This window comes from Mus pahari, chromosome 13 (assembly GCF_900095145.1).
Source record: "Mus pahari chromosome 13, PAHARI_EIJ_v1.1, whole genome shotgun sequence".
Classification (NCBI taxonomy): Eukaryota; Metazoa; Chordata; class Mammalia; order Rodentia; family Muridae; genus Mus; species Mus pahari.
Window position 1 is genome coordinate 65,928,886 of NC_034602.1, and position 18,210 is coordinate 65,947,095.

General features: G+C 45.7%; 1 protein-coding gene across 2 annotated transcripts in view; it reads left to right on the plus strand.

Annotated features, from left to right (window-relative positions):
- Window positions 1–18,210, plus strand: part of Kit (KIT proto-oncogene, receptor tyrosine kinase) — a 78,610-nt gene that overhangs the window by 49,255 nt on the left and 11,145 nt on the right. Inside the window, exons 8-13 of one of the 2 annotated variants that reach the window (XM_021210217.1) lie at window positions 12,533–12,647; window positions 14,220–14,413; window positions 15,704–15,810; window positions 15,907–16,033; window positions 16,443–16,547; window positions 16,669–16,779. In XM_021210217.1, the coding sequence (XP_021065876.1) occupies window positions 12,533–12,647; window positions 14,220–14,413; window positions 15,704–15,810; window positions 15,907–16,033; window positions 16,443–16,547; window positions 16,669–16,779 (759 nt within the window). The remainder of the gene's footprint in view (window positions 1–12,532; window positions 12,648–14,219; window positions 14,414–15,703; window positions 15,811–15,906; window positions 16,034–16,442; window positions 16,548–16,668; window positions 16,780–18,210) is intronic. The other variant, XM_021210218.1, reaches the window with a different exon arrangement.

The following is an 18,210-nucleotide window of genomic DNA, read 5'->3' on the forward strand; positions in this document are numbered from 1 at the left end:
AAAAAGAATCGGCTAGTAAAGCCCTATTCTGGTTGGCTTTTTATTGACGTCTAGGGTTGCTTGGCCATATCAGTATTTCTAGAAATGTGCTTCCTGATTAAGATATATCAGTCAGGGTTCTCTGAAGGAACAGACCTGCTAAAGCGCACGTGCATGCACAAACACACACACACACACACACACACACACACACACACACACACACAATTATTAGATTGGCTTACAGAATGTCATCAGTGTAGCCCAGCAATAGCTGTCTCATTCAGTCCACCAGGCAGAATGTCTCAGGAGTCCCGATCTGATGCTAGGATTCCTGGTTAGAATCCCGAAGAAGACCCAGACTGGGGGGGGGGGGGGGGTTCCTGCTACAAATAATCTGATCAAGAAAATCCTTCAGAGGAGTGCCTAACCTAGTTGATTCCAGAAGCAGTCAGGTTGACAACAAATTCTAGCTACTCAGGATATCAATATGCATTTGAGCTGGGTGTCAGGGTGCATGGCTTTGATCCCAGCATTCTGGAAGGTGGCAGTGAGTTCAAGGCCAGCCTGGTCTAGTCAGTGTCAGGGGGAAAAGGGTCACAGGCTTTAGTGTTGCTACCTCTCCCAGAATCCTTTATCTATTGATGTATATCCTACACTTCCTTAAAAGGGTGTGTGTGTGATGGGGTGGTGGTGGTGGTGCCAATGGTCCCAGACTCTGGACCACAGAGCCCCTCCCTTCCAAAAGAAATGTTAATATTTCTGTTCCTGAGAACAGTTTTGATTATTAGGTATCTCATTGGCCCTCAATTCAAATATTTCTAGATTAATTCAGATGTTAATCAAGGGAGCTTAATATATTACACATGGGCAAAATTACCTACTTCTGAAAACCGTAATAATTCAACTAATTTAAGAGACGACCGTAGGCAAATCAGGATCTTTGCAAGCATAATGTGCAAAACTGTTCATGCAAAACTTGATTCTGAGTGTAGTAGGCCCCTCTCATCTACCTTCGCCAACACCCTACCTACTCCATGGTAGACCAGTACTCCCAGAAAGTACAGTGAAAAGCCAGTTACTCCAAAGGCAAAATAACCAGGTGGACGGTGTGCAAGGCTTTGTTGGGCACTCAGATTGCTCCTGCTGAGTGCCACCAGTAGCTAGTGTGTCCGTGGGACCCCCTGAGAAGCTCATCTTGTTACTGTTGGCCTGGCCTCTGGGCCCTCCTTTCCCAGTGTGTCATCTGCCACTTGGGCATGAGATACTGACCGGTAGACTTCTAACTTTTCTTTCTGGGGGCAGAATTGCTATCATTTGATTTTTGAGGTTGCCTTGTCACCCAGCAGGGTCAGTTCTGATCAAGTTTGCTGGGGACACTGCTACGTTCCAAACTGATCCGCCCCCCCCGCCCTGCCCCCCCCCGCCAGGAGGGGCCTCTTCTATAGTTGAGAGTTCTTTGCTCTGACAAGTACCTAGCCATTGATGGGATGCCTTCTTCATCACTCTGGGGGGGATGGAGGACGGGGCAATGGGCTCTGCCCTCTGAGATTAAGCTTTTCAAGGAGGCTTTTCATTTCTGTCAGTTTCTTGCAAATGCTAAGTTGACAAAAGCTGTTCATTTCACTCACAGGGCACAGTGGATTTACAAATGGCTTTGACAGTGAGCATATTTGTTCAAACTGTCCGCCTCTTGTGAGGCATGTCCCAGTCTCTCTGTACTGTTATAGTCCACAGTATTATGGGTTTAGGTTTCTTTCTTTTATTTATTTTGCATTGGACTTAAAGTCAAGGGCTGGAGATGTGGCTCAGTTGGTAAAATGCTGGCCTGTCAAAGCTCCAGCATTGCACAAAAGCAAGCTGTGGTGGTATGTGCTTAGATTCCCCAGGCAGGAAGGTCAGAAGTTCAAGGCCATTCTGGGCTACATGGTGAGGCCAGCCTGCTATGTTTGACCGTGTTTGAACCTGTCTCTAACAAGCCGCCAAACAAAAGTGTTTTAAAATCAGAACCTTGGGACTCATTGTGTCCATGTTGCCATCACGGGGTAACAGTGACAGTTATGGGTAATTCTATGCATGGTTTATTCTGTAAATAAGCTTAGCCTCCAGGGGGAAAGGAATTATGTATTGCAAAAATTAGAATTAATAAAAGTCAAGATAATAAATGCACCGGGTTACACAGAAATTCAGGCTCCTTAGTGACATGATGCATAATTGCTTCCCAGATTCTGTGCTAAAGAAATGCTAATGCACAGTCCTTGATTTGGAGTGGTCTAAATGCTTCAAGAGTCCGTGTGTTTTGAAAATATCTCGTGTAGATTTCAACGTAGTCTGTGTGGGGGTAGGGAGCTAATTCCTCATGTAGGAGACTTGAGGATTTCATTAAAATAAAACAAAGCCTCGATTTTTCCCCCCCCCATTGAATTTGCATTACTGAACTCCTCCTGGGAGTGCTTATCCAAGGTGTACATAGAAGTAGAATTCTTAGTTCTGAAAAGTCGGCGCCCTTTGGGAAAACAGTGATGCGTGTGAAAACTGCTGAAAGCGTGTAATTGTAAAACTCCAAACTTTGCCCAACGTGCTTCCTCCATGAGGCACGCGTCTCTCCCAGATTCCTCTCGATATTGGGGGAAAAATCCCATCTGCCAACTGTGTGACAGCCTGTAGTGCTTATTGCGAGCCTCTGGTGGTGCTTGCTATAGTACCCAGGGCAGACAGTTCCATGTCAGCCAGATCTAAAATCGAAGGCCATGAGCTTCCTCACTTGGCTTCTGGGCTTTTCCTCTCATCCCAGTCTGTATTTTTTTGGATAAAGGACAGACTTTCTTCTAAAGGGCAACCAGCAAAGTAAATCTCTTTATAAATCTATTGTGACTTTTTAATATCAGTGTGACTTGTGGAGTTATTTATACAGTAACTAGAGGACATGATGCCTGCTCTCTAACACTAGTTATCTTTAGACCTCTGAATTGTCTTAAATCTTTGGATGGCATCTAATAGCATTTGCAAATCATCTTTAGGAATTTAAATATGTGCTATATAGAAGGGTCATCAATAGCTCTTCCTCCAGTCCTAAAGGACCTACCTTCAGTGACAGACTTCAGCCATTGAGGAGGGCTGCTGAGGTGCACGGGTATGGGGACAGGAAGGTGCTTCCATAGAGCCGACTTGCCTTCAGTTAGACTTGGGTCCCCAGTGATGGCTTGGTCCATACCACATTGACTGTCAGCATCACCAGCTTCTCTCTATTTATGGAAGGTTGCTAACAGGGCACCCGAAACAACTTAAGGAAATGCCCAATAATGGATTATTTCTAAATCATTGCATCAAATAATTAAATCCTGCTAGGTACTCACTCGATTATTTATAGACCCTGCAGTACACCGAAAATCAGCACAAGTAATAAATCACCTGGAATGACGGTTCTTGATGAGAACGTTTCTCTTTGACCACATTTGCAAAGTCCAGGCTGCTTTTGGTGTATTTTGGGGGTCATCAATAGCTAAATCTGGTTACAGATGGCTAACGCCCGGCTAGGTGGAAGTCACTATACGCCGGGCAGCCTGCATGTGAATCGCGTGGCCAGTCCACTTGCCAACAGTGAAGGTGGACCTGTCAAGCCAGCCGTGTAGACAGCTTCAGACCGCCTGCCAGCCATCTGGGTTGTCCACCTGGCTGGAATCGCAGGGCCCTTTCCCAGTGTGAACGTAAGAATGGCTTCCTGCCTTCCAGGGCTGCTTGGTTTGGGGGCTCGGAGGAAGTATGCCCTTGAAGAGCCTTATTGAGCAGTGAGAGCTCTTTGCAGAATGAGATATTTTCCAACCTCCTAGCTTCTTAGTTTCTGCTTCTGTCTTCTTCCCTTCTCCTCATTGATTGATTATCGATGCTGGGATTGAACTCTAAGGCCTCTGAATACCTCCTGCCTCTGAGCTGCATTCCCAGCACCCATGTTTATTAAGGATTGGAGGGTGGGGGAAGGTTAAGATTTTCCTAACAAGTGTGTGTCCAAACTGTCATGTTTGAAAAACCCCAGTGCCTTTCTCTGCGGGGTTTTGCTTGCAAGGGTTTTTTGCCTTCTAGTGCTGCTTTGAGGCTTGGTCCAGGAGGAAGTAGTTCAGCTTCTGAAATAATAGAGAGTTGGGCTTCGTGGTGGAGTCTTGACTATTGACTTGCTTCTCGGAAGCGGTGGGGGGCGTCCACGGAGGCTGGAATGTAGTCTGTCCTTGTAACTTGGCCATCCTGTTCCATGGGGATCTTCAAGGGCAGACTCACGCCAAACCTCCTGAAGCTGAGCTGTCCCTGAAGGCAGACGGCCATTCTTCTCACACTGGTCAAGGACCCTGTAATGCCAGCCAGGTGGGCGATCCAGATGGCTGGGTGATCAGGCCTAGATGGTCTGAAGTAGTCTACGTGGCCACCTTGACAGGTTCACCTTCACTGTTGGCAAACGGGCTACACGAGGGCTGCCTTGCAATGTAGTTGGCCACTTATCTCTTGTGTTTTTAAATTCAACTCTCTCACACTTCAGAAGTCAAGTTTGGTAAACCTAGAAGATGTCGAAGCAAAGATAGAAAGCAAATTTTATGTTTACTGTACGAAAGTTTCTTCGTTTGACATTTCATTGCTTCCCATTGCTAATACCCCTCATTTTGTATCTTCTTTCCGGACCGCTCTCAGGCGTATGTGCATGTGTGTGCGGACACGCATGTTTCTAAGAGGCCATGTTTCTCTGTGGTCGTCAGCTGGATGCTCTTATAGAGCACCCAGGCTTGGTTTCCTGTACTCACAGGGTGGTTCACAACCATCCATTGCTTGAGCTCCGGGGGATCGTATGCCCACTTCTGACCTGCACAGGCACACAGTTGGTACACATACATACATGTAGGCCAAATGGTCATATACATGAAATAGAGTGAATAAATGTTAACAAAAGTGAGGTTGCATTATTTTATATCCTGACTCATTAGTGCTGAGTGCCGATGTATTGGGAATGTCTTTCCAGTCAGAGTACTCCGCAGCCTCCCTTTGCTATCTCTTTGAGTAGATCTTTCATAATCCCTTTAAGCCCACGCCGCATACAATTTTGAGACATTAAGGAGTGAGACGGTTCTAACATGATGTGACAGAGTTTTTAAAAGAAACCTGTCAGGAGTTTATGATCATCTATTTAATCTTGAATGTGTGACCTTGCCTAAGTGCCTGGAAGTTACAAAGTCGCCATCTGTCACTGTATCTGGTGCTCTGTGTCTCCCACACACGGTCGTTCCTCAGGACCGTTCTGCGTTAAGCACAGCTCTCAGGTTGTCTGAGCACAGTAGGTCGTCTGGGTAAAGACAGTTGCTGGTCTTTTGGCATTAACCTGTTTGTAGACTTTGTGCTTTTATTTGAGATTGGGTAGGGACTTGAGTCTTTCTATCCTCTCTTAGATTGAGTATAGTTTTGTTGTGACACTTTTCTCCACAGTTGTTTTATGTTGTGTGCGTGTATATACACTCGCACGTCCATCCACGCCACGGTGTGAAAGGTTGGGGGGTCAATGGAAGGAAGCCAGTTCTCTCCTTCCACCGTGTGGGTCCTAGGGATTAACTCAGGTTGGTTGGCTGAGGGGTGGTGCCTTCTCCCATGGAGGGAGCCATCTCTCTGGACCCTTAATGTGTGGGACATTACATCTCTTTATAGAAATAGAATCTCTAGATACTAGAATGATTATAGACGTTTAAATAGGAGGGAAACAGATACGGAAACCAGCTGTTAGCACAAAACTCAAATCTCTTTTACTCTGGGGGAAAAAAAAAAAAGAAGTGTAAACATCTTTCTCCGCTCCGATGTTGTCACCATTAACTTTCCTTCATGTCTCATAAGACATGTAGTGTGTGTAGTGTGCCATTAATTTGGCGTATCTATTTGAATGCTAGACATCTTGGAGAATTCAGCCACCTGCCTTGGTCCTTGGGCCCTTTGTTGCCCATGTTGTTTGCATGGTTAGCCTTTTATTATTATTATTTTAATTAAATGGTAGAAGAGCAAAGGAATGGGTTCGGTGTTCAACTGTAAATGAATGTAATGAACTGTTGATGAAGTTGCCCCTGACTTTTCCAGACAACAGCATGAGTGGCCATTTTCTATCGTGGACCTTCTGCTGTGTGGAAATTTCCTTTGCATTTGAGCCAGGTGTGTTTTTACATCAAATTAGCCCCATTCATTTATAAATGTATGCAGGGTCGCCTCTAATTCAGCAGGAATTTAAATTAATCCAAGAATAGGTACATAATTTTTTTCTGTGGGCATTATGTCAATATCCTCTGAATTACGTGGCAAAATGAATGACCTACTTTACAGAGTAGAAAAATAACATTTCAACCTGTGCCTGTGCACCTTGGCAGCCTGCTTAGCTGCTTCTTGATGGGTGTTTCAGTCCCCTGCTCACATCTGGGACGCGCACAGCACTGAGGATCTTATAAATGGAGTTTAAGGAGTCTGAGTAGAGAAGGCTTTCTCCAAGTAGAGACATTATTTGGGGATTCTAGCCTGAAACTAGGAGGTTGGTTGGCTGGTTGTTCTTGTTGTTAGATTGTGTATGTTGCAGCATGCATGTGTGTTTGTATGTTCCCATGTGTGTACACATAGACATGCTGCTGTGTAAGTGTGTATGGAGGCCAGAGGTTGATATTTTATGTCTTTTATGTATTAAAGCAGTAGTTCTCAACCTGTGGGTCGCAACCCCTTTGGGGGGGGGCGTTATCATACTAGATATCCTGCATATCAGATATTTACGTTACAATTCACAGTGGTAGTAAAATTACAGTTAGGGAGTAGCAATGAAATTAATTTTTTGATTGGGGGGGGGGTCACCACAACACGAAGAACTGTATAGCATTAGGAAGGCTAAGAGCCACTGTGTGAAAGCAAGGTCCTTCACTCCTTGAGCTTGCTGGTTCAGCAAGCCTGGGCAGCCAGCTAGGTCCTAGCTTCCAAGCACTGAGATGAGAGGTGGGCCACCATCCCCCCACCTTATGTTTGTATAGTAAGTGTTGGGGATCCCAACTCTGGTCACATGTTTCTTATTCCTGTATGGCAGGCACTCCCACTGAGCCATCTCCTCAGCCCCTAGGGGCCTTTTCTCATGGTGTTTTAGGACAGATATTGGAAAACTATATAGGTGGCTGCTGGGTTTGAGCAGCCAACAATTAAGAAAAAATTTTTTTTCAAGTAGTTATAAAGGTCAGAGATTGGGACTGGAGAGATGACAGCAGCGATTAAGAACACTGGCTGCTCTTCTATAGAGGCCCTGAGTTCAGTTCCCAGCAACTACATGGTGGCTCACAACCATCTGTAACGGGATCTGATGCCTTCCTCTGGTGTTCAGGAAGACAGGGCTCTCATAGACATAAATAAATAAGTCTTTAAAAAAAAATTAAAGGTCAGAGTTTTTGAGACACACGATTAAACTCATAATCTAGTTGGCATATCACTGCATTAGAGCGACATTTTGTTGTTAAAATGGGTTTGGTGTTTAACATATATAGTTGAAGCTTTTAATTTTTTTCATGTATTGGACAAATTCCTGTTTTAAAATGCGGATCTTAGGCCTGATGGTGTGTGTAGAACAGTTTGTAGGGTTTATTTAACAGGCAAGGAGGTGCCTTGGGTTTCATCCCCAACAGCAGTGAGCTTGGTAGGGGACATTTCAGCACACTGATTTTGGAGGCAGGAGGATTTGAAGTTCAAGGGTCATTCTTGGCTACTTATAGAGTGTGAAGTCAGCTCAGGCTACGTGAGACTCTCGCCGAAATACCCATTTGTCATTTTTAGATAACTGTAAGTAGGGATACAATGCAATATATTTCCTCACTGTCTGTAGTGGGGATTTTTGTGACACATGCCTATAATATATCTTTTAGCAATTTTTTTAAAAGTCAGCTACAGTTAGTTTATAGTCTTGTCTGAGCTGGTTTATATTCCCTCTCATTACAACAATATTGTGGCAGAAATGTAGCCTCCATCCAGACTCAAGCCAGGACGGTGACTACTCGTGAGTGCCCACTGTGTTACCACTTCTGCCCCAGCAAACCCAGAGTTCTAAAACATAGAAATTCATCCTTCCAACCATTCTCCATTTGGTGTTTTATTATTTGGAGACCGGAGTCTGTATTCCCTCTCCTGCTGATGATAGAGTACAGGCAAATTGTTTTCAGCATGAGAGCTGGTTAAGGTGGGCAGGGCTGGAGAAATCCCGACTCAGAGCCACTGCCCTGCAGGAGATAAATGGAAGGCAAGTCCCGCAGCTTCTGTGGCCCGGAGCCTCCCAGGGTTTGCTGTCAGCTCTTGTTCTGTGTACCGAGATCCTAAAATTCATTTTGTTCTTGTTTTCCACATGGACCTGATGGTGGGGAGAAGGGTAGTTTTCAAAGCCACCAATCTGCCGGGTAAATTGGTGTTGCGGATTTTAATTGCATGAGCAGCAACATTCTCAGTTACTTCCTACAAGCCAATCGGTGATATTGGGAGACACTGGGGTGGCTTAAATCTATGGTGGTTTTCCAAACGGTAAGGGCTATTTTAAGAATAAAAATCTGCCTAGGAAACATGTAATTTAGACATTTCTTAGGCTTATCAAAAACTCCAACTTGGGAGGAGTTAGGGAACGTGTCACTTGATATCTTGCTTACTTAAGGACCTCTAAGAAACCATGGCTCCGACTTAACCTGGAGAAGTGCGGTTGTGTATCTCTAGCGGTGAAATGCATATTTAATGCCGTACACGGTGCATTGAGCCCCTTATAAAATACAGATAAGCTTAGGGTTTCTTTTTGGGGATCAGTTCTACCTCGCTCATGCTTTATGCATTAAACAGTTTCCTAGTGCAGCCTGGTGCAGACCGCCAATGCTGGGCCAGAGGGACGTAGCCTTCTCAGAGGGCTGGGACTAAGATTAAGAGAACAAATCTGTAGGAGGGAGGCATGCCCTCGTAGTTAGCCACATGTCCCTTAAGGGTTGGTGATCCTGAACCATCACCCCTGGGCAGCCTCCCTGATGTGCCTTCTAGTCCTGGTTTTTATTGGGTTTCTTAAGGTGCTTTGTTAAACAACAACAAACTAGCAAAAACCAAGCGCTGGCTGGCTCCAGTCTTTAGCTTTCAGAAGCTGGGGTTTGGGCTAAATCTTTATTTAGCTTCCCTCATATCTAAGGTTTAGGGACGTCTGAGGTTCTACAGGACAGAAGCCATTCAGCTAGCCTCAGGTTATGTCCTACCTCGGAGAGCAGCTTTAAAAAAAAAAAAAAAAAAAAACCCCACCTAATTAGCCAACACACAGGAGCAAGTAGGCCAGCCAGACCACATCTCTGGTTTCGGCTGACCATTATGTAACCACTCCCAGGTGTCGTGCTCGAAGGCTTGGATCTTAGAGAGCCCTTGTCACGAAAGCAAAGTGTAACTGATGGCCCAAGTTTGAGCTGTTCCAATTTTTTTTAATTAAAAATGCTTTATATGTTCATTTTTGGCTCCATGTTCACTGTCTGACAGGAAAAAAAAAAAGGTTAGAAGAATAAAATAGATACCATCTCTAAGCCTGTTAGCCAGAAGTGAGCATTATTAATGCCCCGCAAGGCAGTGGCTCTCAACCTCCCTGAAGCTGCAACCCTTTGGTACAGTTCCTCCTGTTACAGTGGCTCCCCCCACCCCACCCCCGCCAGCTATAAGATTATTTCGATGCTACTTTATAACTGTGATGAATCATAATGCGAATACCTGATAATGTAGGATATCATATCTGAAACTCCCAAAGAGGTCATGGCCTGCAGGCTGAGAACCACTGCCATAAGGTATCCTTTGAGCATTTAGGAATTATTTTTTTCTATTGTATTAACCCAAGAAAAGCCCATCTTAGGACATGATGGACCTACACAAGGCTGAGTGCCAAGTACGTAAGCAGATCCAGCTAATGGACTTGAGACATTTGAATCCTGCCATCTCTGCTGCCTCTATGTAGACTCCCCTATTCATTTTTTGTTTTGTTTTGTTTTTGTTTGTTTGAGACAGGGTTTCTCTGTGTAGCCCTGGCTGTCCTAGAACTCATTCTGTAGACCAGGCTGGGCCTGGAACTCATGGAGATCCGCCTACCTCTACTTCCTGAGTGCTGGGATTAAAGGCAGGTGCCACCACCACCTGGCCCCTAATCATTGTTACTGTCAGTATACACAAACTCCCCATGTCTAGGCGTACATGTAGATTTCATGTCTCTTGTTTCTCTGTTGCAAGAATAAAGCAACTAGGTCTCCCACCCAGGAAAGCCACCATTAGACTTTTCTCATAGTTACCTCCCAGTGACATTGAGCATTTGTTCCCTCAGATGGTCCTGTATTCATTCACCAGCTCTTGCTTTGTGTCTGCTGCCACCAGACCATCAGTCTAGCATGCTGCTCCTGTCATTGAAAGTCTGACGGAGGAGGCAAAAAAGCATGAGTTACGTAACAAAGTCAAGTGTTCCTGAGGGCTTCAGGAACAGGGATAGAGACCAACCAACTTGGCTTGGGAGAAGTGGGGTTGCTTAGAAAAGGAGGTGACTCTGGGGCTGAGTCCAGAGAGATACCCAGCGTATGGCTCCCACAGTCCCCGGCACAATAGCATGATCCTCCGAGTCCACTGTTCTTTTGTGTCCTACTTTTCAGCCTGATGCCACAGTTGCCCATGATAATTAAATGGAACTTGCCAGATGGATGCTTCTGCGAGACGATGGCTCGTCTTCTTGCTCTATTTGTGAAAGCTGGCGTTAGATCCAAGTCCTCAAGGATGCTCCTACCTTGAGATCGCTTTGGAGAACAGGGCTCTTTTGTGTGTGTTTGCCACACAGCCTGCCATCAGCAGGACCAGGTTGAGTGGCAGGTGGGTGTGTCACGCATGCGGACACCGATCCCTGCCAACTCATCTTGCCTTGGAGGGGGTGAGGTGCTGAGTGGTCCTTCTGCAGAGATGCCGTTGATCATCGTTACCTTCCTCTGGGGGAAATGGATTCCGTGAGCTTCTGATCTGTCAGCCTTTCTGTCTCACATCTATTGCTCTTATTAGTCCGTGTATAATAAATGTTGAAGTCCCAGCACTCCAGGCTAAAACACACACACACACACACACACACACACACACACACACACACACACTGTCCTAAAGAAGCAATTTTCAGAGCATGAAAGGGAGACTGAAAGGTGATAAATGTTACCAACATGTGTAGCTAACTCCCTTAACTGGTATTCTACTAGGAAATAACCAAATCAGTAGTAGTAGTAGTAGTAGTAGTAGTAGTAGTAGTAATTACTATTAATTATTATTATTATTATTATGGATGTATCATCTGTGAATCATTCTTGATTCCATTTTAAAACTTTGTATTGCATTTATTTATTCGTGTGTCTGGGGAGCAGTGTGCACCACAACATGTATGTGGGGATAGAGGACAGCTAGTGGGGGGGGGGGTCAGTTCTCTCTCCTCCCACCCTGTGGGTCCCAGGAATCAAATGTTGACGGTCAGAATGGTGGCAATTGTCTTTACCGGCCGGGGCATCTCAACAGCCTCTCCCCCTTCAGTTCTTTGCATGCCCCCGTCACCTTTCCTTAACCAACACCCTATGAGATGGAAGCCATTGTTCCCTCTCCACAGATGAAGATCATCATCAGTTGGATTGCCCACTACACACCTGCCTTGCTGGTTCTTACAGCCCGGGCTTTTGTGTGGCGATGTGCTCGGCCGTGCTTCCCGCCTCTGCCCGCGCGATGCTGGCCAGCTGCTAAGTACACTCATCCACAGAGGACCAGAAGCTTTCCAGGATTATTCTGCCCCTAGATCCATGCGCTAGAAGTTCACCTTGCTTTCACTTTAGAAATAATTTCCAGAATTTGAAATTGTCGAATATCAATTGATTATTGTAGTCGCACAGGTCTGTCGAATTAGAGTCTTCCTGCTGGCACAATTTATGTTTGTGCTGATTATACCCAGGCCGTAGATAAATGCATCAACGAAACTCTGGGGCTGGTTTCTTCCTCCTTCTCTCTGTGTGTTTTGTGTGAAATAAAGGTTCAGCCTCCCACACTGCCTTTCACGGTTGTGGTCTAAGCTTTCCCGTAAGTATAGCAATCCAGCTCTTACCAGCACCGCCTCTTGCAGCCCCTGAAGGGAGAGTATAGCTTCTATTTTTCTACAACAACTTCTAATTTCATCTATTCCAGTCCCTATAGTAGTAACATGAAGTGTCTGAGCAGGTAGGCGGACCGGGAGCCCTATTGGCAAGAAGTCCAAGTGAAGACAGCTGATTTTGACCCAAAGCAGAAAGTAGCCAGGCTGGTCTCGCAGTCTACAGAGTTCCTCAGGCAGATGGGGAGGGGGTCCGGGCAGCGCTGGACAACGTTACCCACGTCACCCTCACGCCACCTCTGGGTGTCTCCCTAGTCCCTCAGGTCCCTCAGCTGCCTCCTGGAGGTTCTAGGGATGAGATGAGAAAGAGAACGGAGAAAAATCACGCCGTGGATGTTCAGCCAACTGACGAGGCTATTTCTCTTCCTGCAGCAAAACCAGAAATCCTCACGTACGACAGGCTCATGAACGGCATGCTCCAGTGTGTGGCGGAGGGATTCCCGGAGCCCACAATAGATTGGTATTTTTGTACAGGGGCAGAGCAAAGGTGAGAGGTTTATTTTTGGCACTGCTTAAAATGCAGAAGGGAAGGGCTATAATTCACTTGAATTTCAAACGTGTTTTCAGACTTGCGATTTATTTTTTAGAATAAAAGGCTGTCTTCTGATTATTCTTTTTTTTTTTCCCCCCTCCTCTATCTGTGTGGCTTCTTAAGAAGGGATAATGGCTATATTTTTCCTGGCCGACATTAATTTTGTTTGCTGAAAAATGATTGCTGAGTGACTTCTCTATTTTTGGTGGTTATCTTTTTTGGGTTTGTCGTGCAATTTCTAGCCTGCAGGTAGATAAAGCAATTTCCCAGGACAGAGTAATTAGATTTCCATTCTATACACAGGAGGTAGTGTGTGTGGGAAATGTGGCTGCAGTTATCATGAAAAAAATTACCTCAGAAGTTAATTGCCAAGTAGCCAAAAAGTAATGATCGCACAATTACAACGCACAATATGGCATTTGTGAGCAGTGGGTTTGCAAAAGTGCTTCTCCTTGACAAGATACCCAGGCTCCAAAACAAGGAGCATCTATCTGCCTCTGTGTGGCTTTTCCCTCAGAGTCCACACTTAAGCCTTAAATTGTCCTCTCGAATTACCTGAAGATGAAAATGGGGTCAACATTGCCTTTTTTATTTTTACCCACAAAACACTGTGTTAGACTCCAGCTTTAAAGGCCTAGTTTGGCCTCATAAACAGAATGGTAGTGGGAAGTTTTATTTTTTGTGGAAGATGTTTTAGGACAACATATCAGGATTGATTGTATCGAATTACTGTTTTAGTGTGGGTTTTAGCAGAACGTTTTGTTTGGGGGAACAATAAAGAGGGCATAAGAACTCTGGACACTGTGCGCTCCGTGCCACGGCCTGAGTATGTAGCTCCTGCTCAGCAGAGTGTGTAAACGGAAGCTAACCGTGTGTCCAATGCTGGTGTGGTGTGCACCGTGCGAGGCTGCGCCCTCGTCTTTGCCCTGCTGTATTCCTCTTTTATGGGTGGAAAGAGACAGCAGCCAGGGCGAACAGCTGGCATGTGTGGGTGTTTAGAAGACAGTGGTGAAAGAGGTAGGTGTTCCAGGACTGCCTCCCAAAGAGAAGACCCTGCGACCAGAGTGGCCATCGCCACATAATAGGACCTGCTTCCAACCCTGGATCTCAGGCTCCTTCTCTCTCCTGCACCTTTTGAGTCTTTCTTGTCTTCATTCTTCCGATTTCCTCTTCTGATCTTTGACCATCACACATCCTTTCTGAGAGTCTGGCATGGCCGGGTCTGAGGCTGGAGATGGTACAGCCTTTGGAAACCTAACCCTGGAGAGTTCACAGAACCTGGTAGAAGTCACCAGGAGTCAGGACGGAAGTCCACATCCAACCCCTATGCTGTCACTTCCTCTTTCTGGTCTTCTGCAGCGCCTTCCTCACTCACGGGGCCCCAGGGATTCACTTCCCCTCAGGCCATCCTAGGAAAGGGAGTCCGAGTTCCCAGCTTTGCCATACAAGCGAGCCAGCTCTAGGTGCCACCGGCTTTTGTCTGGCTTCCCGGCGGCGTAAGCCCACTCTGTCCTTCTCTTGTTGTAGGTGTACCGTTCCTGTCTCACCAGTGGACGTACAGGTCCAGAACGTATCTGTGTCACCATTTGGAAAACTGGTGGTTCAGAGTTCTATAGACTCCAGCGTCTTCCGGCACAATGGCACGGTGGAGTGTAAGGCCTCCAACTATGTGGGCAAGAGTTCCGCCTTCTTTAACTTTGCATTTAAAGGTAACAACAAAGGTATATTTCCTTTTACTCCAATTTAAGGGGTGTTTAGGCTCTGTCTACCATACCATAATCTTACATCCATTCCAGTATTGGCCATATCATTTCCAGTAATCCCGACAGTACACCATGCTGCCATCCAACTTCACAAACTCATCCCATACTAGTCTGATGATTAAGGTTTTGCATTTACCGATGTAATCTTAACTATTTTTCTTTCCCTGGTCTTTGTATGTTTGTATGAACTTCTCGACAACAAATGATATATGTACAGTTACAGTTGGGTAGGGGAGCCTCCCTACATTATGCACCAATATAATTAGGACACGTTGGAAATGTTAAATTCAATTTAAAACTTCAGTTATTTAAGATGAGTTATATTTTGCTAAACATCTGTATCGAAATGTTAACAGTATCTTTTATATGATCTTGTCAGCAAATGTTTTTTTCCTGTTTTTAAGTATGTATGTATGTATGTATGTATGTATGTAAGTGCTTACCCATCTGCACTGTCAGAGTGGTACAGAGCCCACTGCAGGCTGTGCAGATAGCCTCTGTGTCTAGCTGTGACTAGGTTCCTCGTCTAGTGACTGAGTGACAAGCAGACCTTTGAAGGCATTGATGAATGGGCTCATCTGAGATAAGGAAACTGGGCACTTGAGGGTTTTTTTAGTGCCCAGTTTCTGTGGTATTTAGCATCGGCCATAGGACTCATGCCAAAAAGCTGCATGTCCTCAGCTTTTGGATGAGGAAGGGGACGAATCATAACTCTGCTCTCTGTTGTTAATTTCCCCAGACAGAGCAATGAGAAGGATGCTTCCAAAATGTCTTTCTTCTCTGAGGAAGACGTTTACGTTCACTGTAGAAAATTTAGAAAAACGTAAGAGAGCAGAAGCCACCCAGAGAGGAAGTCCATTCAGATGTAGCTTTTCATTAAAAACAGCATAATGTTAGGTGCGCTACTTCAGAAATGTCAGTTTCTCTGCACTCTGGTTTCAACTTACATCTTTAAAGATGCCTGTGCAGCCCGTAAGGGTGTGGTTGTGGGTATCGTGCTGTGCCCAGGTTCCTGCCCTAGCACCAAGAATAAATGTAGATAGGTAGCAAGGAAGGAAGAGAAGAAGGAAGGAAGGAGAGGGAGGGAGGGAGGGAGGGAGGGAGGGAGGGATGATGTATTTGAATACCAAGAGAAAGATGCATTCCCTGCATGCGCCATGAGGGAAATGGTTTAGTTTGGGACAGGTGGTGGTGGCAAGGTGTTGTCCCGCTGCCGCAGGCTCACAATCATGGTTCCCTTCCTTGTAGAGCAAATCCAGGCCCACACCCTGTTCACGCCGCTGCTCATTGGCTTTGTGGTCGCAGCTGGCGCGATGGGGATCGTTGTGATGGTCCTCACCTACAAATATTTGCAGGTGAGCATTGAATTGTTCTCTCCCTGGGGACGCCAGGGTGGCAGGGTAGGCACTGATTGTTCAGCGGGTGACACATCCTCTTCCTTTCTCCTCCAGAAACCCATGTATGAAGTACAATGGAAGGTTGTCGAGGAGATAAATGGAAACAATTATGTTTACATAGACCCAACGCAACTTCCTTATGATCACAAATGGGAGTTTCCCAGAAACAGGCTGAGTTTTGGTCAGTATGAGGCAGGGGCTTTCCACAAAGAAGCCCTTTTGTGTACGCGTAACAGTCATTTTTTTTGTTTTGTTTTGTTTTTAAGGAACCCACAGTGGCTTTCTTTGTTTTGTTTCACCTAAAACAAGAAATGCTTTCTGTCAAACTGCACAGAAGTTGTCAGAGCTAGCAAAAGGAGCCCTGTAGAGAAGTGGCTCCTGACACACGTCTTGCATTGCCTTGTTGATTTGGGTTATCTATCTGTGGTATATCATCTTGCCTGTACCTAACATTTTCTTATATCCTCATAGGGCCCACCCTGGTGATTACAGGATATTGTTGCTATGGTGATCTTTTGTTGATTTGGGAACCTTACAAACTGTTGGTTGATCTTCCCACTGACCTGACACTGCCTTCTTCCTTCCTAAAGGAAAGACACTGGGAGCTGGTGCCTTCGGGAAGGTCGTTGAAGCCACTGCGTACGGTTTGATTAAGTCAGATGCTGCCATGACGGTTGCCGTGAAGATGCTCAAACGTAAGTGTCTCGGGCAATCACTCCCTCCCCCCTCTCCCCTCCCCTCCCCCCTACCCACCACCGGTTTATCTAATAGGTTCCTCCCCTTTGTTTTGCTAAAATACACCACTTTCCCTTTTAGCAAGTGCCCATTTGACAGAAAGGGAGGCCTTAATGTCGGAACTGAAGGTCCTGAGCTACCTGGGCAATCACATGAATATTGTGAACCTCCTTGGAGCATGCACCGTGGGAGGTGAGTCTCGCATCCGCAGCACCTGTTATCATCTGTCCGGTTATTAAAGTATAATTTAGGCAGTGCTGCCTAACTATAAGCTATTTGAGAGATTTATTTTTTAGCCAAGCATTTTGTTCTATTTTGCTAGGTTTGGTTTTCCACAGTGTTCCTCAGAATGTAGATTTTTATCATTTCTCTGTTGGGAGCCTTTAGACTCCTGTCCTCTCGTGATTTTGCGATGTGGGCCGTAGTTGTTCCGCTGTGTGATAGAGTGTTACAACTACTCTTTACAGTTGTGTTTGGTGCCCACTTCTCAGATTCTTATTTCTCCCCTCCCTCTCCACCGTCCTAAGGACCTCTCTTCCACCCTCAGTAGATCAACATTTTAAACTCCCACGAACTTTTGGAAACACACAAGGTTTCTCTTTATGCAGAGCCACTTAGACCCCGCCTTTCCTCATTAGACATTAGATGTGTGTGTTGAATTATAATACTCTCCCCCCTTAAACAGCGTAAATAGGTAGAGATACAGCTTTTTTGGTTGTATCATCCAGAGGGGCGGGGTAGCTTTATATAATTCAGTGCAGTAATCAGTAGTCGCTCAGGAGTTAATGTTGATTTGCCTTCTATAACTGAAAGTGTCCCCCAGCCTCCCAGTTCTCATCTGCACACCAAGTAGATCCAGCTTTTCACTCCCATTAAAGCAAGCTTCCGGCTTTAGCCCCCCAGTCAGAGTTCCCATCAAGGGGTGCCTTGGTGTTTTCAGAAGGTGTTCTACAGAACAAAGCTGTGTAGAGTGAGCTGGTGCTGTGTGTCCAGAGAGCCACAGGATGGCAGGCAGCTTTGACGCCATCTCCAGACACCCGACGGAACTGGCACTTCTGCACGCCAGGAGTTGTTCATGAGGCAGTATCTACCCACGGCAATTAGTTGCCGGTTAACTTCGGAGCTGTGCTTTTAAACATTCCAAGCAACAACTCTTGATTTCAAGTAGTCATGTTCAGAAAAAAACGGGCCGGCCGGTTCAGTTTTTTCTGCCCACTTTCCAGTGTGGGCTTAGCTGACTGTTCCGTGGTTACTTCCCTACCAGGCCGCAGCTAGGGCTCTTCATTTTCATAATAACGTTACGGCGAGGACCCAGAACCCTGCCTGCCGTACACAGCAGCAAATCAAAGGCTCCCCGTAGGGAGCTTGATCATAGTTGAGCCTTTGAAAGCAGTCACTTGTGGCTACCAAGCCAGCCAGCACGCCCGGCCCCTAATGTTCATGCCACTTAGACATCCAGGTAGAAAGGGGCTTGTTCTATTTCACTCAACACAATGCTGCCTTTTTTGATGAGCGATGTTAATAGATAGAATTATGTTGGGACTAAGAAGGCTTAGCCACTGAACCTGAATGTTAATAGCTGCGGTCGCCCTTGGGTATTTCTACAGGAGGCGGGATTATCTT